We start from the raw sequence: 23178 nt of genomic DNA, 5'->3' as shown, positions 1-23178 counted from the left end.
ACTCACCCTGGCCCCCCTGACTAGGTCATTGACCTTCTTGTGGCACTGGCTGCCGGTCCTGAGGGTTATCCCCACGGAGCTGACGGCTTCTCCCACCTCCCTCCACAGGCGCCAGCTGGTGTTGGCAGCGACCCTGCGGCCATGTCTGGGGTTCAGGGCCTCCCTCCTCCGCTCCACGGCATCCAGGAGCACTTTGATGTCCTGGTCCTGGAACCTCAGCGCTGAGGGCAGCCACCTTCCCGCGTTGCCGTTCCTCTGTTGATGGCGTCAATTTAACAGCAACGCCGCGTGGCGTCAATTATGCTGTGCGCGTCGGTGACGCCGTTCGGGGTCGCGCCGTCGCGCTTCCCGTGATGCCCGTGCTGGCCCCTTCTGTTGCGCAGCATTTGCGCACTTTTGCTGGGTCCAACGGCAGAGTCGTTCGCGCCGGTTTTGACGCTGGTGTCGGAACTTGTAGGTAAGGGAGAATTCCGGCCCAGGAGTGTGGTGCACATTTATAACATGGAGAGATGGTGCTATTGTGGGGTCTGTCACTGGACTCGTGCTGCAGAGGCCACAAGTTTGAATTGCACTAGCAGGTGGAATTTAAATTCAGTTGATTAAAAATCTGGAATTGAAAGCTAGTCTCAGTAATGTTGACCATGAAGCTATTATCAACTGTCATAAAAACCCATCTGGTCCACCAATATCCTTTAGGGAAATAAATCTGCCATCCTTGTTTGGTCTGGCCTACCTGTGACTCCAGATCCGCAGTCAGTGATTCTGAAATCCCCACTGAAATGGCCGAGCAAGCCACTCAGTTTAAGGGCAATTTGGAATGGGCAGCATATGATCATTTATTTGCAGAATTAACAGCCTGAGCAAGATAGTTAGTGTAGGAATTAACTGTATTCCTCTAGATGATAGATTCTTTGAGAATTGTATCACATGACTTTTGGAGTGCACACTTAAAAACAGTTAAGTGACAGTACCATGAATACAACGGGAGAATGGAGGAAATGTTGAACAGAACAACCTTGAAGGATGAGGTCCACAGTCTGAGTGACAGACCTGACAAAGCTAGTTTCTAACATTGTTCAAACAATGCTGTGATGCAAGTAAATGTGTTTGGAGAAGTACAAAGGTTGGTAGACTCTAATGGCCTAGTGGCTGTAGCTTGGACTTGGGACACAACCTCAGGATGAGCCAAGTTTCATCCAGTAAGCTGACTTGGTGAAAGCTGTGTGATTGCATGGGATTTGCGAGTTTATTATATGTCAATATAAGATCAGACAGAATACAACTCTTGAATTTCTTGATCAAGTATTCCTATTGCTACAATCAGATTCTCAGACCTCTTCATTGTAAGATTATGGCAAAGTACATCGCTATGGGCAGCACTGTAGTATTGTGGTTAGCACAATGGCTTCACAGTGCAAGGGTCCTGGGTACGATTCCTGGCTTGGGTCACTGTCTGTGCGGAGTCTGCACGTTCTCCCTGTGTCTGCGTGGGTTTCCTTCGGGTGCTCGGTTTCCTCCCACAGTCCAAGGATGGGCAGGGCAGGTGGATTGGCTGTGCTAAATTGCCCTTAGTGTCCAAAAATGGTAGGGTAAGGTGGGGTTACGGGGATAGGGTGAAAGTGTGGGTATAGGGTGGAGGTGTGGGCTTAGGTAGGGTGCTCTTTTCAAGGGCCGGTGCAGACTCAATGGGCTGAATGGCCTCCTTCTGCACTGCAAATTCTTTGAATCTGCAGGGCCCATTGCAAGGAGAGTTCAGATCTGCCTGAACATCTATTATGGTTCAGGCTATGGAGAGAGAGCGGTTAAATGGAGTTGAAATCAGCTATGATTGAATGGTGGAGTGGATTCGATGAGCCGAATGGCCTTACTCCGCTCCTGTGTCTTATGGTCTTAGGTGTGGCATGATTATGTAGGAATGTACATAAATTATCCCTTATCCCTCAGCAGGCAATGCCACATTCCTGAAAGGAATGAATATTAGGGGACTAATTCAATTTTGGAGGATAAAACCTATCTGGGTACCTTGCACAAATTGAGATGATCTTGAGAAGTCACAGAGTGGTGGTAGATGGCAAATATTCAGCCTGGAGTCCAGTTACCAGTGGCGTACTGCAGGGATCAGTTCTGGGTCCTCTGCTGTTTGTGATTTTCATTAATGACTTGGATGAGGGAGTTGAAGGGTGGGTCAATAAATTTGTAGACGATACGAAGATTGGTGGAGTTGTGGATAGTGAGAAGGGCTGTTGTTGGCTGCAAAGAGATGTAGATAGGATGCAGAGCTGGGCTGAGAAGTGGCAGATGGAGTTCAACACTGAAAAGTGTGAGGTTGTCCATTTTGGAAGGACAAATATGAATCCGGAATACAGGGTGAACGGTAGAGTTCTTGGCAATGTGTAGGAGCAGCGAGATCTTGGGGTCTATGCTCATACATCTTTGAAAGTTGCCACTCAAGTGGATAGAGCTGTGAAGAAGGCCTATGGTGTGCTAGCGTTCATTAACAGAGGGATTGAATTTAAGAGCCGTGAGGTGATGATGCAGCTGTACAAAACTTTGGTAAGGCCACATTTGGAGTATTATGTACAGTTCTGGTCGCCTCACTTTAGGAAGGATGTGGAAGCTTCGGAAAAGGTGCAAAGGAGATTTACCAGGATGTTGCATGGAATGGAGAGTAGGTCTTGCGAGGAAAGGTTGAGGGTGCTAGGCCTTTTCTCATTAAAACGGAGAAGGATGAGGGGTGACTTGATGGAGGTTTATAAGATGATCGGGGGAATAGATAAGAGTAGACAGTCAGAGACTTTTTCCCCGGGTGGAACAAACCATTACAAGGGGACATAAGTTAAAGGTGAATGGTGGAAGATATAGGGGGGATGTCAGAGGTAGGTTCTTTACCCAGAGAGTAGTGGGGGCATGGAATGCACTGTCTGTGGAAGTAGTTGAGTCGGAAACATTAGGGACCTTCAAGCAGCTATTGGATAGATACATGGATTACGGTAGAATGATATAGTGTAGATTAATTTGTTCTTAAGGGCAGCACGGTAGCATTGTGGATAGCACAATTGCTTCACAGCTCCAGGGTCCCAGGTTCGATTCCGGCTTGGGTCACTGCCTGTGCGGAGTCTGCATGTCCTACCCGTGTGTGCGTGGGTTTCCTCCGGGTGCTCTGGTTTCCTCCCACAGTCCAAAGATGTGCAGGTTAGGTGGATTGGCCGTGATAAATTGCCCTTAGTGTCCAAAATTGCCCTTAGTGTTGGGTGGGGTTGCTGGGTTGTGGGGATAGGGAGAAGGTGTTGACCTTGGGTAGGGTGCTCTTTCCAGGAGCTGGTGCAGACTCGATGGGCCGGGTGGCCTCCTTCTGCACTGTAAATTCTATGATGATCTATGATTAATCTAGGACAAAGGTTCGGCACAACATCATGGGCCGAAGGGCCTGTTCTGTGCTGTATTTTTCTATGTTCTATGTTCTTTGACTGGAGACTAGTGGATATTAACAGAATGAGAGCTTTCCCTAATCAAAAATGCTGCTGTTGCCCTCATGGCAATATGTGTTTCTTATGCCCTGGAAATTAGAGAAAGAATCACTGCTGCAAATCCCCAAGCTGTCTACTCTTGGATGTTGAGGACAATATTGAACGTGATGTACTGGTCAGTCCTGGTAAACAGGGATCTGGGGCGGGATTCTCCGATATCGGCGCGATGTCCGCCCACCGGCGCCAAAAACGGCGTGAATCAGTCAGGCATCGCGCCGCCCCAAAGGTGCCGAGCCCTCACCTTGAAGGGCTAGGCCCGCGCCGGACTGATTTCCGCCCCGCCAGCTGGCGGGAAAGGCCTTTGGTGCCCCGCCAGCTGGCGCGGAAATGACTTTGCCGGGCGGCGCATGCACGGGAGCGTCAGCGGCCGCTCACGGCATCCCCGCGCATGCGCAGTGGAGGGGGGTCTCTTCCGCCTCCGCCATGGTGGAGACCATGGCGAAGGCGGAAGGAAAAGAGTGCCCCCACAGCACAAGCACGTGGGCCCTGATCGCGGGCCAGGCCACCGTGGGGGCACCCCCCGGGGCCAGATCGCCCCGTGCCCCCCCCAGGACCCCGGAGCCCGCCCGCGCCGCTGTCCCAAAGGTGGTTCAATCGACACCGGCTGGCGTGGGTTGACAGCGGCGGGACTTCGGCCCATCGTGGACCGGAGAATCGCCAGGGGATTCCCGCCGACCGGCGCGTCGCAATTCCTGCCCCCGCCGAATATCCGGTGGCGGAGAATTCGCGACACGGCGGGGGCAGGATTCACGCCGGCCCCCGGCGATTCTCCGACCCAGTGGGGGGGTCGGAGAATCGCGCCCCTGGTGTTCTTGGAAATGCAGATGATGTTCTCTGCATCATATTTTAGCCACTCCAACTAATCTTATAATAATGTCCCTTATATACATCCCTACAAAACCATGCCACACCTGAACCATAATAGATGTTTTGGTGTTTAGGCATATCTGGAAGCTCCTTGCAATGTGCCCTGCAGATTCATGGTGATGTACTTTGTCAGAAAGAGAGACTTGCATTTGGAGAAGGCACAGGAGCAGAAACAATTTTCTTGAGCTGATGAAGTCCAGGGTGAAGGTGGGGAAGTGGCAGAAGATAATGGCCACGGTAATGTCTTGTAGCAAGAGATGCAAGGAATTAGTTAATTGCAGGGCAATTGGGCTGACTTGCTGATTCGCCTGCCCTGAAAACTTACACAAAATGCTTCTGCATTGATAGTTTTTGTTATATCCTTTGCCCCTCCCTTAATATTACATTAAAGAACATTTAAACCATTCAGTCAACTTCTACATCAATGACATACTAACAATGTTGACTCAGAAGCGGCTTTAAAACCACACTGCAGACCACATTGTCAAATGCGATCAAGATGATGAATTCAATTCCCAACACAAGACTTTCCTTCAGTTCATTTCTCAATTAGTGTCAACCCCATGTTGCCTTTCATATAAGAAAGTTTCCCAATTCAACCACTTCTGTGAAATATTCTCCATTGCGGCTTCAGCAAAGCTGGTGGAAGACTTTTGTTGCTCATGTTGGGGCCCTCGAAATGCTTATAGCTGACAACGTCTAGGTACTAGAGCCTGTGTGAGCCTTACTATAGACAGTTCGACCTGGCTACTGCCAGAGCAGTTGTTCTTGCTGATTTCATGACAACACATATGAGATGACATCAATCCATATTTGAACTGGACTCTTCCATTCCTTCAAATATAATACTAAAATTCCTTGGAAGGAATATAACTGCTTGTGAAAGGCACGCAGCTTTCGTTTCATTGGCTGGGGCCCTTGAAGTCCTCAACATTGTGCTGTCCTGATGAACTATCTGCTGGGCTTTTTCTGTCACCAGTATCTGCTGCTGCTCACTAGTGCTGGCTGTTACGCCACTTTCATAATGTGCTAATATCTGCGTTGGTGCTTGATGGGAACTGCGCACATGATGGTGCGTCCTCAGGAAGATGCTGCTCCTCTTAACTGTCTTCTTCAACATGTTCCAAGTGCTAAGAAAGTACTAGAGAAAAAATATGTTAGATTGGTATTGAGATGGTGTGCATTAGCAAATGGAAGCCATTAGAATGCTGCTTGAAGTTGTGAATCTTTCTGAGCCTTTGCTGACGTGACTAAAGGATTACAAGTGAAAGGCAGATAAGCTGCCAGTCTCGCCACCCCTGATGCCCATTGCTTTCCCTGAGCCACCACGCCTCAGGGCTTCCTACTCTATTGGGGGAAGGCTATATACCAGGTTAGCCTCCCCTGGTCTTGCTCTTCTCTCTGGCATTATGTGCTGCCCAGACTCTCAGAAAGAGAGGGTGAGAGGTACAGAATCACTGCAAAAAGATAAGTGGAGATGTGTGGAACTCGTCCATATTGTGCAAGTGTTAAGAGGTGGAGATCAATAGAAAGCCACGTAAATAGAACATGAAGTGAGGAAGGAGTTGCGGGTATAAATGTGATAGAATGTGAGCTGAGAATACTGCTGATGTGCAGTGTAAAGATAGCATAGAAAGTGGTAATAAAAGTGGAAAATGCTAGAAAAACTGAGCAGGTCTGGCAGAAGAGTCATATGGACTCAAAGCATCAAATCTGTTTCTCTCTCCACAGGTGCTGCCAGACCTGCTGCGTTTTCCCAGCATTTTTTCCTTTTTATTTCAGACTTCCAGCATCTGCAGTATTTTGCTTTTACGTTAAAGAACATGGTAAATTTGTTTAGCATGTGAAAGAGAGGTATTGTAGTTTGCTTTTGTGATCGTATGTTGAAGTAAGTGATGAAGGAGAAAGAATTATTTAGAGTGGTGGGGGAACGAATTGAAAGAAGTGTTGTCAGGCATTGTTAAGTGAGGTGACTAGACACCCTCGATTCTCTTGTAAGATCATGAACCTTCTTCTTTGATAGAGCTAATGTAATTTCACTTCATTCTGCAAGGCTCATTCATTCCCCTGAATAACCCCTAAAGATTACTGTGCAGCAGCAAATGCGCCCATCTTAAAGAAACCCCAAGGTGTCCACGGCATGTTTGTCCCCTGCGCTGCGCTAAGTCCTGGTTGAGGGAAAATTGCATTGGATTCAAGTCCCAAGCAGCATGTGGTTGCTGACAGTGAGCTTCTTCAGCCCCTCTCCCGGCCTGCTGACTTGTCACCTTGGGCATGCTCCTACAGGTGGTGAAGAACATTAACTCTCTCGCCAGACAGAAATTGCGTAGAGAAAATCCATAAAATCCACAGAATCCCTACAGTGCAGAAGGAGGCCTTTCGGCCCATTGAGTCAGTAACCAACCCTCCGAATGAGGACTCTACCTAGGACCACTCCCCCCCCTATCCCCTCAACCCCATGCTTTGATCACAGCCAATCCATCAAACTTGCACATCTTTGAACTTTGGGAGGAAACTGGAGCACCTGGAGGAAACCCACGGATGCCCGGGCTGTCCTTTTGCTATTTCGCCTCATGCTATTAACATCATGGAGGTTTGCTGTTTCCCCTGGCCCTCTGCCTGCACGATAGCCACTCTCAGTTAAAATCAGTACTACAATCCAGGTACACACATGAGGAGTGGCACATAATTGAGATATTTTAAACTGAACATCTGTAGCGGGATTCTCCGACCCCCCGCCGGGTCGGAGAATCCCCGGGGGGCGGCGCGAATCCCGCCCCGACGCTGGCTGCCATATTCTCTGGCGCCGGTTTTCGGGCGGGGGCAGGGTTCACGCCGATCAGGGGTCGTTGTCAGCAGCCCCCCCGGCAATTCTCCGGGCCCCGATGGGCCGAGCGGCTGTCCGTTTCTGGCCAGTCCCGCCGGCGTGGATTAGACATGGTCCCACACGGCGGGACCTGGCAGGTAAGTCAGTTGGGACGGTCCTCGGGGGCCGCGGAGGGATCCACGGTGGCCTGGCCCGCGATCGGGGCCCACTGATCTGCGGGCGGGCCTGTGCCGTGGGGGCACTCCTTCCTTCCGGGCCGGCCCCTTTAGGGCTCCGCCATGGCCGGCGCGGACAAGAGAGCCCCCATGCATGCGCCAGAAAATGCCAGCGGTTCCGCGTATGCGTGGGATCACGGCAGCCCTATGGCACATGTGCGGACCCGCGTAGTCCCTTCGGTGCCGGCTAGCGCTGTGCCAACCCCTCCGGTATCCACCAAGCCCCCGGAAGTAAGGAGAATTCCGCACTTTTGGGGGCTGTTGACGCCAAAGTGGTTCGCGCCGGTTTTCCCGCCGGTGTGTGGGGACTTAGTCCAGCGAAGGGAGAATCCCGCCCTGATCTTTTGAAGCCATTCTCCACCATGAAGGGACAACAGGGGCGAGATTCTCCGACCCCCCCGCCGGGTCGGAGAATCGCCGGGGGCTGGCATGAATCCCGCCCCCACCGGTTGCCGAATTCTCCGGCACCGGAGATTCGGCGGGGGCGGGAATCGCGCCGCGCCGGTTGGCGCCCCCCCCCGCGATTCTCCGGCCCGAATGGGCCGAAGTCCCGCTGCTAGGATGCCTGTCCCGCCGGTGTGGATTAAACCACCTCTCTTACCAGCGGGACAAGGCGACGCGGTCGGGCTCCGGGGTCCTGGGGGGGGAGGCGGGGGGCGATCTGGCCCCGGGGGGTGCTCCCTCGGTGGCCTGGCCCGCGATCAGGGCCCACCGATCCGTGGGTGGGCCTGTGCCGTGGGGGCACTCTTTTCCTTCTGCCTTCGCCACGGTCTCCACCATGGCGGAGACGGAAGAGACTCCCTCCACAGCGCATGCGCGGGGATGCCGTGAGCGGCCGCTAACGCTCCCGCGCATGCGCCGCCCGGCAATGTCATTTCCGCGCCAGCTGGTGGGGCACCAGCTGTTCCGGCAGCTGGCGGGCGGAAATCAGTCCGGCGCGGGCCTAGCCCCTCAAGGTTAGGGCTGGGCCCCCCAAGATGCGAGGATTCCGCACCTTTGGGGCGGCGTGATGCCTGATTGATTTGCGCCGTTTTTGGCGCCGGTCAGCGGACATCGCGCCGATAAAGGAGAATTTCGCCCCAGATATGGGGAAGGAAGGGATAATGGAACTTGAAAGTCTTGATTTAGCAATCTAATTCAGGAACACAATTAAAGGTGGCAGTGCAATTAATGTACAAGCCTAGAAAAATGAAACGGGACCGTTGATATTATATCTGGTTCGGGAAAATGTGAAAGTATGCTTTGAATATTATTACTGTTCGAGAGTATTGTTTACAATTTTGGGTGATCACAATTACAGAAACGACACAAAAGCAATGGATAAATTGCAGCATAAATTCACTTGGATACCACCAGGGTTTAATTAGGATGCTACCAGAGATTTGATGGTTTCATTTATGAAAAAAGATGAGAAGTTGGTACATATTCATTGGGCTCAAGGGGCAAAGAGTCTTCAAGATTCTGAAGAGTCATGATTTTTAAAGAATGTAACAAACACTTCGAATGGCTGATTAAGTGGTAATGCGAGGTCACAAATTGTAAGATTAGCGCAGAAAGAATTAAGAATTAAGTATATTTTTAGAGGGTAGTTAGGATATGAAATTCTCAGCCACAAGCTGTTATTGAAGCAGAGTCTGTAATTACTTTCAGAAAGGAATTTGTTGACTGCTGGAAAAAGAATATACCAAGGTATGGGATTAAGGAGAGCAAGATTTGCCAAAATAGTTTGTTTTAATTAAATCCAGGCTTGAACTGATAGGTGACAAGTAACCTTTGCACCAATAAGTGCCAGGCAAATTTTATCATTAACATGAGAGAGTCTAATCACCTCCCCTTGTCATTCAGTGGCATTTCTATTACTACGCTCCTTATCTTCAGCATTGTACGGTTGGTGGTGGTGGTGGGGAGGATAGGGGGAGGTATTGTTGGGAGTGGTCATCATTGACGAGAAACTCAACTACTCAACTAAATTAGCCACATAAATGTCTTTGCCACTACAGGGCGGCACGGTAACACAGTGATTAGCACTGTTGCTTCACAGTGCTAGGGACCCGAGTTTGATTCCCGGCTTGGGTCACTGTCTGTGCGGAGTCTGCATGTTCTCCCCGTGTCTGCATGGGTTTCATCCAGGTGCTCCGGTTTCCTCCCACTGTCCAAAGATGTGCAGGTTAGGTGGATTGGTCATGCTAAATTCTCCCATAGTGTCCAAATGTTAGTTTGGTGAAATTGCTGGGTTACTGGGATAATGATAATAATAATAATCACTTATTTTTACAAGTAGGCTTCAATTAAGTTACTGTGAAAAGCCCCTAGTCGCCACATTCCTGATAGGGTGGAGGTGTGGGCTCAGGTAGGGTCTCTTTCAGGGGCTGGTGTAGACACAATGGGCGAAATTCTCCCCCAACGGCGGGATGCCCGCCGACTGGCGCCAAAGCCGGCGCAAATCAGACGGGCATCGCGCCGGCAAAAAGGTGCGGAAGTCTCCGCATCTTTGGCGGCCTAGCCCCAACATTGAGGGGCTAGGCCGACGCCGGAGGGATTTCCGCCCCGCCAGCTGGCGGAAATGGCGTTTGTTGCCCCGCCAGCTGGCGCGGAAATGCGGCGCATGCGCGGGAGCGTCAGCGGCCGCTGTCAGTTTCCCCGCGCATGCGCGGGAGCGTCAGCGGCCGCCGAAAGTTTCCCGCGCATGCGCAGTGGGGAGAGTCTCTTCCGCCTCCGCCATGGTGGAGGCCGTAGCGGAGGCGGAAGGGAAAGAGTGCCCCCACGGCACAGGCCCGCCCGCGGATCGGTGGGCCCCGATCGCGGGCCAGGCCACCGTGGGGGCACCCCCCGGGGTCAGATCGCCCCGCGCCCCCCCCCAGGACCCCAGAGCCCGCCCACGCTGCCTGGTCCCGCCGGTAAATACCAGGTTTGATTTACGTCGGCGGGACAGGCAATTCCTGGGCGGGACTTCGGCCCATCCGGGCCGGAGAATCCAGCGGGGGGTCCCGCCAACCGGCGCGGCTGGATTCCCGCCCCCGCCCAATCTCCGGGAGCGGAGACTTCGGCGGGGGCGGGGGCGGGATTCACGGCGGCCAACGGCCATTCTCCGACCCGGCGGGGGGTCGGAGAATGACGCCCAATGGGTTGAATGTCCTCCTTCTGCACTGTAGATTCTATGACTCAGAAGTTGGTTAGTCTGCAGCAAGTAGCTTGCTTCCTGATCATCACTGTCTCCCCACAGACCTTCTCCATCAGCCACGTCATGCAATTCAGGACTGTAATGGAATATTCTTCAGTTATTCGGATAGATGCAGCTGAAACAACACTCAAGAAGCCAAATACCATCCAGGAAAAGCAGTCTCTTCTGGCGTTCTAGGACTGCCATGTGTACGAATACAAGGTGCACAGCAACAAGTCACTGAAGCTTCTTCTGAGGCAGTATCCCCCAAACCTGTGCCCTCCTCAGCCAAGAAGGACGTAGGCTGCATGTGTATGGATATGCCATCACTTTGAAGTTCCCCTCCAAGTCACATACCATTCTGACTTGGACATATGTTGCTCTTTCTTCATTGTTGCTGGATCAAAATCCTAAAGGTCCCGACCAAACAGCATTGCAGGAATACCTCCAGCACATAGCAGCACGGTAGCCTTGTGGATAGCACAATTGCTTCACAGCTCCAGGGTCCCAGGTTCGATTCCGGCTTGGGTCACTGTCTGTGCGGAGTCTGCACATCCTCCCCGTGTGTGCGTGGGTTTCCTCCGGGTGCTCCGGTTTCCTCCCACAGTCCAAAGATGTGCAGGTTAGGTGGATTGGCCATGATAAATTGCCCTTAGTGTCCAAAATTGCCCTTAGTGTTGGGTGGGGTTATGGGAATAGGGTGGAGGTGTTGACCTTGGGTAGGGTGCTCTTTCCAAGAGCCGGTGCAGACTCGATGGGCCGAATGGCTTCCTTCTGCACTGTAAATTCTATGATAATCTATGATAGGCTGCAGCAGTTCAAGAAGCATCCCTATCTCAACGGATGGGCAATAATTGCCGGAGATGCCCACATCCCGAAGAATCAAAAATAAATTCTGCCGTTTGCAACTTTCTAGAGTTGCTGTTAATATTGCTCCATATAGCCATCTGATTGGAAGTGTTGTTCTGCAGTTTATAACTCGTCCTGCCAAATCCTGACCCTTGCAAGATGGGTCATTCCATTTCAGTGCATCTTCAAGACTTGTTTTTTTTAAACAAAACAGTCTGCTGGTCCTAAATTCAAGATAATTTTAACCTCTAACCTTTACTGTAATCTTTCTGCCAGTTTATGCAGTAATCATTTTTGGTAATGTGATGTGTTCAGCTCCCGGTTTTAACAACTAGACATTCATCCTCAACATTTCCCCTGACATATCACTGTATCCCTGGCCACAAATTGTTTGATTTTTCATTTTAAACTGAGATATGTGCATTGGTCACAAACAGAAACTTATCTGTCTGACCCTAGTGCAGCCTGCAAATGAATTAGTGTTATTTCTCAGCAGGAGGGTTGGGTCAGGTAATGTAATTTAAAACACGGGCTTTTCATCTTTCACCTAACAGCAGAAAGATGGAGCTAAGAATTTGATTGCCCCTTAAAATGGGTGTGGTGATTGCAATGTGTGATTAACTTACACCCATTCAAAGTAGGTAGCATGTAAACATTGTGCTCCCTGCCAATTATAATGATCATGGCGTGCAACCCAGTGCTAAACATGCTGCTGAGTGGCTGCATGCCTCAGCAGGGGACCCACAATAATGCAAGACAAGCGTCGCTTAAAGTTATCCTGCATTCCTTAAAGGCAACCTTCTTAAAGGCAAGGTGTATTCTGGTTGCATCAGGTGCTGGAAGCTGTTGTGGAAGAGATGATGAGCAGAAGGTGGAGTGGAAATGGTGCAACTGGTCAGAAAGCATGCCCAAGGTTCTCCATGGTAGTATGGACAGGTGGAGAGAGGCCCTCTTCCCTCTGGGGACAGGTGACACTCCAGACTGACATTATGAAGGCAGTAGGAGCAGATAGCCACCAAAATCAATGCCAGAAGTCTAGCGTAGAGGACCTTGATGCATTACCATAAAAACTTTAATGAGTGGTCAAGGTTAGTGAATGTATATTCACATGCCATTTCCTAATGAATGAAGCATTTGCCTCACGCGCTGCTGTATTTATCAGATTCCTTTTACTCACCTACAAAATGTCTCAGTCAAGCGCAACTCACTTCACCCTCCCACACGTACAAGGCTGCAAGCCTCGTATTTACATTTCACGGCGTGCACACACAGTCATCTGTTCAACTGTGGCAGGCGTATCAGTTAAGCAGATTACACCATAGGTGCTGAATCAGTTACTTATTTCTTACAATTCCTTCCACCGTAATCAAAGGCAGCAGGAACTAACTGGTGGGGAACAGGCATTTCTGCATACCCTCACCCACATGGAGAGGATGGTGCTGCCAATCATTAGTGTGGCCATGTGTCACAGATAGAGTTTATCCTTAGAATCCCTACAGTGCAGAAGGAGGTCATCCAGCCCATCGAGTCTGCACAGACCCTCTGAAACATCATCCTACCGAAGCCCACTCCCCTGTCCTATTGAGGGCCAATTTTAGAATGGCCAATGCACCTAATTTGCACATCTTTAGATGCCCGTGACCAACTTGTTTTAATATGTGAGGTTGGTGTGTCGCAATTTCAATAATACCATCAGCAAGCTTTCATGAATTTAAAAATAAATTAGATTATTTATAATCACACAATTTCCCCAGAGCCTTAAACATGACGTCTCTCACACACAAAGATTGGACACAGATGAAGAAAGATAAAAGAAACAATATGATTACATTTGGAATCATTTCAGTCTCTTTCAAAGAAGGCTAATCTATAGTTTCTTAGATTAATCAAAGCTTTAGCTGGAGTTTGGGCCATGTAAAAGCAGAGGATTCTCCATAAATTGCGAGGCTTCTTGTCGTTCAATTGCCAGGAGGTCTGATCTCAAGTGAACTTGAAGTTTCAACAGGTTGGGAGAGTAGGGTCTTCTCCCACTTTCAAGGTATAGCTGGATATTACCTTGCGTGCCCAGCTGTCCTGCAGCGGCTTTGTTGGCTACGATGGTGTTTCTGATGGTATCTGTCCCAGTAAAGCTTCTGCTGTTATATTTTGAAAGCAGGTAATAAACATGGCTGCCTTACCCATGTAACTTTTTACAATCCAAAATCCTTTTCAAAATAAGGTGGTGTGTTAGGCTGCTAAATGTCCTGTTTTCTGGCTTTTCACTGAGAGTTTCAGACAAGCAAGGTCTCAGTGTTTGGATGGGGAGCCATCACAATACAATGAAAGATCAATGAGATCTATTTCATATTTGTCGAACACCAGCTTAGGAGGAGGTGAAGAAAAGGAGGAGAAGGGATGTCTCTTTTGTCAATGGTGAAATGGAAGAATGAGTTGGCTGGTATGTTATAGTCTGTTCTGTTGATGTAACATGCTTGATGCGACCATCAATTCACACGAGACGGAGAGTTGAAGTGAACAGTGGTTTTAATCAGCTAGAACTGTGCCTGCCTGCGACTGCTCTGTACTGAGTGCCGCCTACAGGCTGCAGATCTATATACCTCCCCTGAGGGGGCGGAGCCATAGGCGGAGCCCACAAGGGCACCAACATAATACAATGTAATGTAATGTAATACAATGGTGGGCCACAGGCAGAGCCCACAAGGGCATCAACATAATACAATGTAATGTAATGTAATACATTTATCACAATGCTTAACAGAGGGATGTGTGAATTTCACAAGTGCCTGTGCATATTTTAATTAGGTGGTTGCTGAATTTCAGGACTGTCTGGAGCTGAACACTGCCAAGTCACATGATATGCTGCAGCCATGTTAAACAACTTTTTAAAAATACGGCTTTAAAGTTTGTAATATTCATGCTTGTACCGGATTTGCCACACAACTGAGGCTGTGGTCAGCAGAGGGGCTGGAACTATAGAAGATGGCAGTATGTTCATACCTAATCCAGCTTCTCATATCCCATTTCTTTCTTATCCTGCAATCTCTTGTGATATAATGTTGCAAACAAGCACCTCTTGGTTGCTCCCACTTCCCTCACTCCAACCCTACCTAGGAACATCACGGTTTTCCCATACTCATTCAGTGACTGTTACACTTGCTTTCTTCTAGCTGTGCCAAATTATTGCACAAACAATCCTGGGCCCACTCAAACTCACCACTAGAAGTGTTTTCTGAAGCTAAAGAGCTCTTTGGACACTGTTTTCTGGAATTGATCCAGTGGGTCCAGGGCTTTCCCACAGAGCATCTTGACTGGGCAATCTCCTTTCTACAGTTGCCATTGCTGCTCAGAGGAGGAGCAGCATGCGACCTCAAACGTGACCTCAAATGCGACCTCTAATAATAATAATCTTTATTGTCACAGGTAGGCTTACATTAACACTACAATGAAGTTACTGTGAAAAGCCCCTCGTCACCACATTCCGGCGCAGGTTCGGGTACACAGAGGGAGAATTCAGAATGTCCAATTCACTTAACAAACACATCTTTCGGGACTTGTAGGAGGAAACCGGAGCACCCGGAGGAAACCCACGCAGACTTAGAGAGAACATGCAGATTCCGCATAGACAGTGGCTCAAGCCGGGAATCGAACCTGCGACCCTGGCGCTGTGAAGCTCTGCAACCACATCGGGATTGCGACCCGTAGTTCTGGGAATCCCAGCTGTCGAGAGTAGCGTAAAGGTAGGATCAGCAAGTGGTGAGAACTCCGCTGAGAACTGCGATAGAGTGGCCTACATGTAAAGACTTAGAAATGCTTGGTGCACTGGCAGGCTTGCCAGACAGCAAGTTGTCACTCTCAAGGAACATTAAGGAGTTCAACTCCAACTTGGCACAGAGCTTGGAGCCCATCCCTTTTAGAATGGAATTTCTGCTCAGCTCCATAAGAATGATGCAGCACCCGATGGATGATATCTCGAGCTTCTATTGCAGCACAAACAGAAGCCACCTGATATCTGGGTGCTGCACTGGAAGCTCAGCCTGAGGTCATGAAATCTCTACTTGTTGAGGCTCAGACTGTTCTCATGCAAGTCCAGCTTGCTGCCATGCGGATCCGGACAGCTTCTATCATAATTGGAGATACCAGTGTTCCAAAAGGCTTACAGGGTTTCACAGCAATCTGTTCGCCAATTGCTAGGATTGCTGATGTGCTAACCATGGGGAGTGGTATTATGCAGCACATACCTGCTGTCCTTTCTCAGAATGGCAGTATTTATTCTCTCACCGTCCGCTATTCTTCTTGCTGTTGCCTGTCAGCCAGTCCAAACTGCTGCATTTGCTAAGTGGTGCAGTCTAATGCTGGGCCTTCTTCGGTACATAGCTACTTGAAGTAATTCTACAAGGTTATCTGCAGTATCCCTTACTAATCATCAGCAGCATTCCTCCAGCCTTGCTACAACAACTGAGGAAGCACTTCTTAGGAGCATCCGGCAGAGGCACCTCAAGATAGGCTGAGGAAATAATGATTCATTAATGTTTTTCTGAAATATGGCATGATTTGATGTTTTTATTTTATGATAGCTTTTATTTTTGCATTGTGGCCAAGCCAGTAGTATGATGGTCAGTGACCATCAGTGGGGGAGGCAATGACATAGCGGTATTGTCACTGCACTAGTAATGCAGAGACCCAGGGTAATTCTCTGGGAACTCGCATTCAAATTTAAAATTCAATAAAAATTTTGGATTAAAAGTCTAATGATGACCATGAATCCATTATCAATTGTCATTTAACAAAAAAAAATCTGGTTTACTAATGTCCTTAAGGGAAGGAAATCTGCCATCCTTACCAGCTCTGGCCTACATGTGACTGCAGGTCCACAGCAATGTAGTTGAGTCAAATAACACTTCTCTCCACTGTCTGTGTGGAGTTTGCACATTCTCCCCATGTTTGCGTGTTTTGACCCCACAACCGAAATATGTGCAGGGTCAGTGGATTGGTCACGCTAAATTGCCCCTTAATTGGAAAAAAAATTAATTGGGTACTCTAAATTTATTTGAAAAATAACACTTCTCTCAATGTGTTCATTAAAATTAAAATTTTATTTGGAAGTAATTAGATTTAAAATTTCTTCTCAAAGAAACATGTGTGCTCTTTTTACTTTCAACCATTCTTTCCTCTTGGATGGGCAAAATGACACCACCATTGCATTGCAGTTAGAAACATGTTAAAGCTTTCACTGGCAGATTATAAAGCAATTACTGGAATGTTACCCTTTTGGATGTTGAAACAGTCAAAAGGGAAGCTGAGAAACCATTCTCATCTTTGGATTCAATTGTAGTTTCTGATGAACAGATGTTTCTGCTGTTTGCATTATTATAAATTATGTTGGAGCATTGTGTAGTGTCACTGTGGGCAAATGTATCACGTTCTGTATTTCCAGCTCTAAAGTACTGGCTTGGAAGCATGTTGGGTGTTAGTCAGTAGGCTTCCTTTTATGCATTTCAGCCACTGTGTATGGAAGGTGCAGTTTCGGTGGAGGTTAAGAACAGGTCTGTAATCTGTCTTTTAAACTGGGAATTTTGCATGGCAATAGGACATTCTAGCAGAGGGCTAGGCAATAAAGGCTGCCCAAGCCACTGAGGCCCACCTCCCATGAATGAATAAAAAGAAGACAGTTCTTCCACTGCTGAATTGTTTCCACTCAGGATGATCACGGGCATTCCAGGTTACCTCAGTCCCCATCACAATTTTCATTGTGGAATAACATCACTCGGAGTCGGAGGACTTTGCAGAAAAACATTCAAAAATGCAACTCACTTAACTTAATGTCGGCACGTTGGCACAGTGGTTAGCACTGCTGCCTCACAGTGCCAGGGACCCGGGTTCAGTTCCAGCCTTGGATGACTGTCTGTGTGTACGCTCTCCCCATGTCTGCATGGGTTTCCTCTGGGTGCTCCGGTTTCCTCCCACAGTCCAAAGGTGTGGAGGCTAGGTAGATTGGCCGTGCTGAATTGTCCCTTTGTGTCGAAATGTTTCGGTTGGGTTTTGGGGTTACAGTGTGGGCTCTTTCGGAGGTCAGTGTTGACTCGATGGGTTGAATGGTCTCCTACACTGTAGGGATTCAAAGCAACATATTATATTTTTTTCAAAACAATGCATTCTTTTGAAAATGAAAACATTATTTTAGGATATGAATTGTGATTTAGATTTTATTTGTGAACTACTGTGTGAACAAATAACCACAGCTTTGAAAGCAGATTAATTTATTTGTGACTTTAAAAAAATGGTGATCAATGTGTTTTAAATGTTCTGCAACATTACAATTTACAGTTATAAATTACAGTGACACTTAAAGGAACAAAATATCTTGTAAATACCACATGAAAAGGATATTTGCTGGTTTTTGGAATTGTTAACTGTGTTTCTTTGAATTTGCTAGAAACTTCGAGACATTTGCTGGGAAAAAGCTGGCCATTTCTTTGATCTCCCTGATTTTCTATCTTGGAAAGCCACAGGTGCAACTACAAGGTATTTATTTACATAAAGTCTGGTATTGCTGCAATAAGGACTGTTCATTACTGCAGTGGGAGTCTTCTGGGAGACGTAAACCATGCCAAAATGGTTGCAGGGTGTGGGGTGGGGGGGTTGCAGATGCAGTTTTGGCAAACTTCCATTGAACCTTCTGATACTGAGCCAGAAGATGAGATCATCTTGGTGCTTAAAAGGACAAACTAAACCTGGACAATGTGCCTGAGTTTGACAGAGTAAAGGCTGTTTGATGAGACAGTCTTCGTAAATGCTCACATGGGGTGAGGGCCGAGTTTTGCAGGTGATATTGTGGATTGGACACATAATATGAAAGAGCGTTGCTGTTCTCTTGGCTGACATTTGTTAACTCCCCATTTCCACTGCCTGGCATGACTCAAGTGTGTCTGCACTCTAAGTAAAATAATCGTTTAACGTGAAATATGAGAGACATATGCAGTTTTCTATTTCAAGAAAATGATCTCAAGGAGTGAACGTGTGTGATTCTGTGAGCTGTTGTGCACAGACTTACGATGAAGTGGTTTATTGATGGGAAGATGAGTGCAAACGATAGTTGGCACCATTTGTAATGTTATCTTCTGAGAAAACTAAATAGTAACTGGCACAAAAGTCGGTTTGAACAAAAGTGAAACAAGTGATTTTTAGGTATTCAGTTGTTGCACACAAGTACTATATAGAGTATTGTTTGAAAGAATTTTAGGAACAAGAAGCTGAGATGAGGGGCGTCATTCCCCGCCGGCGGGAGTCTCCATTTTGCCGGCGCCCGGGGGTTTCCCGACGGCGTGGGGCTGCCCCACAATGGGAAACCCCATTGACCGGCCGGTGTTACGGAGACTCCCGCCGGCCGGTCGGGGCAGAAATGTGGCGGGGCGGGTAGGAGAATTTCGCCCGAGGACTTTAATCAATAACAACATACATGGATTTTTTGTTGTTTTTTAAAATAAATTTAGCGTACCCAATCAATTGTTTCCAATTAAGGGGCAATTTAGTGTGGCCAATCCACCTACCCTGCACATCTTTGGGTTGTGGGGGCGAAACCCACGCAAACACGAGGAGAATGTGCAAACTCCACACGGGCAGTGACCCAGAGTCTGAATCAAACCTGGGACCTTGGAGCCGTGAGGCAGCATGAATTCTTTGTTGCTGCAAACTCCATTATATTATCATTGCTTAAAAGCAACTTTTTTCATGAAAGCAAATAAACCTGAATGTAAATTAAAGTCTGTACAATTCCAGTATTTTAAGAACAAATCTAAGTTGACAATGCAGTCTAGTGGTGAGGAAGTGCTGCGCTGGCAGAGGTGTCAACTTGTGGCTGGGATGTTAAACCAATCCTCCTTCTGGCTTATCAGGTATATGTACAAGATCCTATCCCAATATTTGAAAAAGAGCAGGGGAGTTCCCCATGGGACCCTGGCCAATTTCTAACCTTCAACCAACAGCACTAAAACAGATTATCGGGTTATTACCAAATTGTTTGTGGGACCTTGCTAATTGCAAATTAGCTGCTGGGTTTCCTACCTTATAATGATGACCACATTTCAAAATCATTTTGTTGCCAATAAAGTGCTGGAGAATACCCTGAAATTGTGGAATGAACTATAGGAATGCCAATTCTTTCTTTCTCAAGTAACAACTTACATTTATATCGTACCTTTAACATGGTAAAACATCCAAGGTGTTTCACAGATGATTTATCAAGGAATGTTTGACACAGAGCCATATAATGAGATATTAGGGTTGGTCACAGAAGTAGTTTCGAAGACGTGTCCTAAAAGAGGAAAGTGAGGTGGAGCTGTGGAGAGGTTTGGGAGGGAAATTCAAAGTTAGAACTTTAGCTGGTGGAGTGATTACAATCTGGGATGTGCAAGAGCCAGAATTGGAGGTATTGCACTCAAGGTATATATAACGCATAAGATGACGTCCATGTGTACTGATAGCATTATTGTATTATATGTACTGGTATTGTTATTTCCTTAAAATGAGCATTATAATCACTGACACAGAACTTGCTGGTGGCGGTAATCACATTGACACCACTTAAGCCAAAAAGAGAAAGAAATAGAAAATATATTACAAAAAATGAGGAACAAGGAGTGATTACAGTATGTTAATCCCATTTTGCTTTTCAGATCGCAGTAGAAACTGCCCAAGTTTCACTCTTGTAGTTATGATGCCATCTGTGCTCATTGAGATTAAGGCTTTATGACCACTCTTAGTTTTCGACTTGTGAGGTTAGCATGTCTGCTACAATAAGTCCCAGTATTGACTTCTGATCTATCGAGGAGTTGCTTCATTGTCACTGTTAACTGCCCCATTAATATGTGGTTGCTGTGAAATTGTGTGGTTATTGCAGAAGTTACACTTATTTTGGGAATGAGGAAAAATTCACATATATTTTAGAAAACTAAAAATGCACGTCCAAACCATAAAATAACACAACTAAGTCACCTGAAATCTAAGTCTGATCCTTGTGTTCCCCATCTATTAAATTTGGCTGAAAATGGTCCGAATTCACACCATGGCATGATCTTCCAGCCTCATTACACTCGCTCTCAAGTGTAACGAGGCCGGTAAATAGCGGGAGAAGCCAAAAAAGAGATCCGCACCAGGCGCCAAACAGTTTGTGATGCAGCCAGTCCGATCCCGTGGGCGAAATTGCGCTCTCGCCGTAGTGTGGCGAGAAACCAATTATGACCACTTAAGCCCCATTTCCATACAATCAATGAGAGCGACCCCATATTCAACAGCCTCCCGTGATTCATCGGCCTCCCCAGCAAGTCCTCACGCTGGCACTGATTAGTACACTTTTTGAAAAACGTGATCCTGGCAGAAGGGCTTCAGTGGTGAGCCAGGGAGATGATCTTTGTTCACAGGCAAAGAGCCCGAGTGTGCTGGGCTTGCCACCTCAGTGCTCAGTGGGGGGTGGGTGACCCTCCGCAGGGGTGGGCCACCATAGGAGGGTGGGGGGAAGGCGTGGGGGGGGCAACTGGGGGGGCAATCGCTCGCGGCAGCACCATGCAAACCCCTGGTTCCCAACCTCATTCCAGGGGCAACCCTTGCCCCTGCCTGCCTGCCACACCATTCACCCATAACCCCCACCCTCCCGTGAGGTAAATAGCGAGAGCTGAGGACTCTGGCTTCACGGTTGAAGGCTATCACTAATAGGAATTGGCAATCGTGGGTAAGGGAGCACTTGACGCAAGCCAAGTGGATTCCCTTGGCTGGGTGGGCCATGTAGCATGTGGGGGTCATTGTCCAGCATTCCATTCACACATTGATGCCTGGACATTGTGCCTGAACACTGCAGGAGGCAACACCGCACACGCAGCAGCCAACATCCAAACGCTCAGGGAATGATACACAGATCCGGGGAGATGTCCTTGACTGGAGGCTGGGTGAGTGCCACGGGGGGAATTGCCTGCAGAGATGGGTAAAGGGTCCACTACGTCTTGGTGTTTCCCCAGGATGTACATCTGAGGTGGAGGCAGCCAGCTGCTTACCTCGTCCCATGGCCCCCGATGCCCCTGGCAGGTGTCCTCTGGGGTCAGAGAGCTCCGGCTCACTTGTCGGTGGCACATGCACAGCTGTGCTGCCCTGTCCCGTGTGCTGCCTGTGAGACGCGGCCTCATCAGAGGGGTGGAACTCGGGTGGGGGGGGAGGGCTAGTGGCCACTCAATGGGACAGGTCCGCAATGGCACCCAGCCAATGATCCTACCGATCTGTGCGCACAGAGCCCTGGGGTTCACCTTGGGACAGAGGGGCAGCTATTTTGAGCCCCGGCTGCCCCTACATCGTCTGGCCCTACCATCCCTGGCACCATGGTGTCGACTCCCTCAGCGATGCTCCTCAGTGACTGGCACATGCTTTGCAGTGCTTCAGCCATGCCCACCTGTGACTGGGACAAGCTCCGCAGCGTCTCGCCCATGCCCATCTGAGAGCGGAACATGTCACGCAGAACCTCATCAAGGTCAGCCTGGTACTGGGTGACATCCCCCAGTGAGTCGGACATTCTGCCGAGAAGCTCAGCCATGGCCGTCACCGACTGCATGACACCTTTGACACCTTCACTCATGGTGCCGATATCGTGCACCAGGCTCTCCAATGCGGCCGCCACCCTAGCAGCGTTGACCTCGGTGCCACTCATTGCCGGCGTCATCCCCTGCGTCCGTAGCCTCTGGGACTCTTCCAAGTGGCTATGGAGCAGCTGGAATGACACTGACATCTCCCTCAGAATGTTTCAGCCACTCCCTATCGTCTCCATCAGCTCCAGGTAACCCACTTCCAGAGGCTCAGCATCAGGTTGGGACCCAGCTGGGTCCTGGGATCCAGCGGACCTCTGATTGCTGTCTCGCCTGGGATTCCTGCCTTCACCTGATGTATATCAGCAGCAGTGTGATGTCCACCAGATGGTGCCCCGGAGCCTGTCCACAGACATATCTCACCGAGATCTGCGCTGGTGGAGTGTGGGGCTGACAGCTGTGCCGCGACTATTATGTGGCATCTTCGGAGCTCTCCTCCGAGGTGTTCTCCTTAGATCATAGAATTTACAGTGCAGAAGGAGGCCATGCGGCCCATCGAGTCTGCACCGGCTCTTGGAAAGAGCACCCTACACAAGGTCCACACCTCCACCCTATCCCCATAACCCAGTAGCCCCACCCAACACTAAGGGCAATTTTGGACACTATGGGCAATTTAGTATGGCCAATCCACCTAACCCGCACATCTTTGGACTGTGGGAGGAAACCGGAGCACCCGGAGGAAACCCACGCACACACGGGGAGGAAAGGCAGACTCCGCACAGACAGTGTCCCAAGTCAGGAATCGAACCTGGGACCCTGGAGCTGTGAAGCAATTGTGCTATCCACAATGCTACCGTGCTGCCCACTCCTTGGAGTCAGGAGAGGCGGCCATCCTGGATGGGCTGTTGCCGTCGGCTGGAGGTCCTGCAGGAGAATGGACATGTGGTCAGTGGGAGGGATGGGTCAGTCAGTAAGGCGATCACTACTCATGTTTGACAGGTCCGCCGGGTGGATCCCGGTGGTTCCTCTTTCCCAGGTTCCCATAACAACTGGCACAGCAGGAGTCCTCCAAAAGAATTAAACGTTTACATGTCGTATTGCAGTTAGGTGCATGCTGTACTGATTTTCACTAAAAATTAAGTAAAGCCTAAGAATCATCGTTAGCCTGCTG

At 48.7% G+C, this 23178-nt stretch overlaps 1 protein-coding gene and 1 long non-coding RNA gene across 7 annotated transcripts in view; one reads left to right on the top strand and one right to left on the bottom strand.

Annotated features, from left to right (window-relative positions):
- Positions 1–23178, top strand: part of fggy (FGGY carbohydrate kinase domain containing) — a 554287-nt gene that overhangs the window by 83407 nt on the left and 447702 nt on the right. For all 6 annotated transcript variants that reach the window (XM_072510992.1, XM_072510995.1, XM_072510990.1 and 3 more), the window contains one exon: positions 17879–17967. In XM_072510992.1, the coding sequence (XP_072367093.1) occupies positions 17879–17967 (89 nt within the window). The remainder of the gene's footprint in view (positions 1–17878; positions 17968–23178) is intronic.
- The window catches only part of LOC140426347 (uncharacterized), a 68542-nt gene continuing 61883 nt past the window's right edge, over positions 16520–23178 (bottom strand). The window contains exon 2 of the long non-coding RNA XR_011948190.1: positions 16520–17550. This is a non-coding gene — a long non-coding RNA (uncharacterized lncRNA). The remainder of the gene's footprint in view (positions 17551–23178) is intronic.

This window comes from Scyliorhinus torazame, chromosome 7, assembly GCF_047496885.1.
Source record: "Scyliorhinus torazame isolate Kashiwa2021f chromosome 7, sScyTor2.1, whole genome shotgun sequence".
Taxonomy (NCBI): Eukaryota; Metazoa; Chordata; class Chondrichthyes; order Carcharhiniformes; family Scyliorhinidae; genus Scyliorhinus; species Scyliorhinus torazame.
Note: the sequence above shows the minus strand (reverse complement) of the source record. Positions and strands in the feature narration are given on the sequence as shown.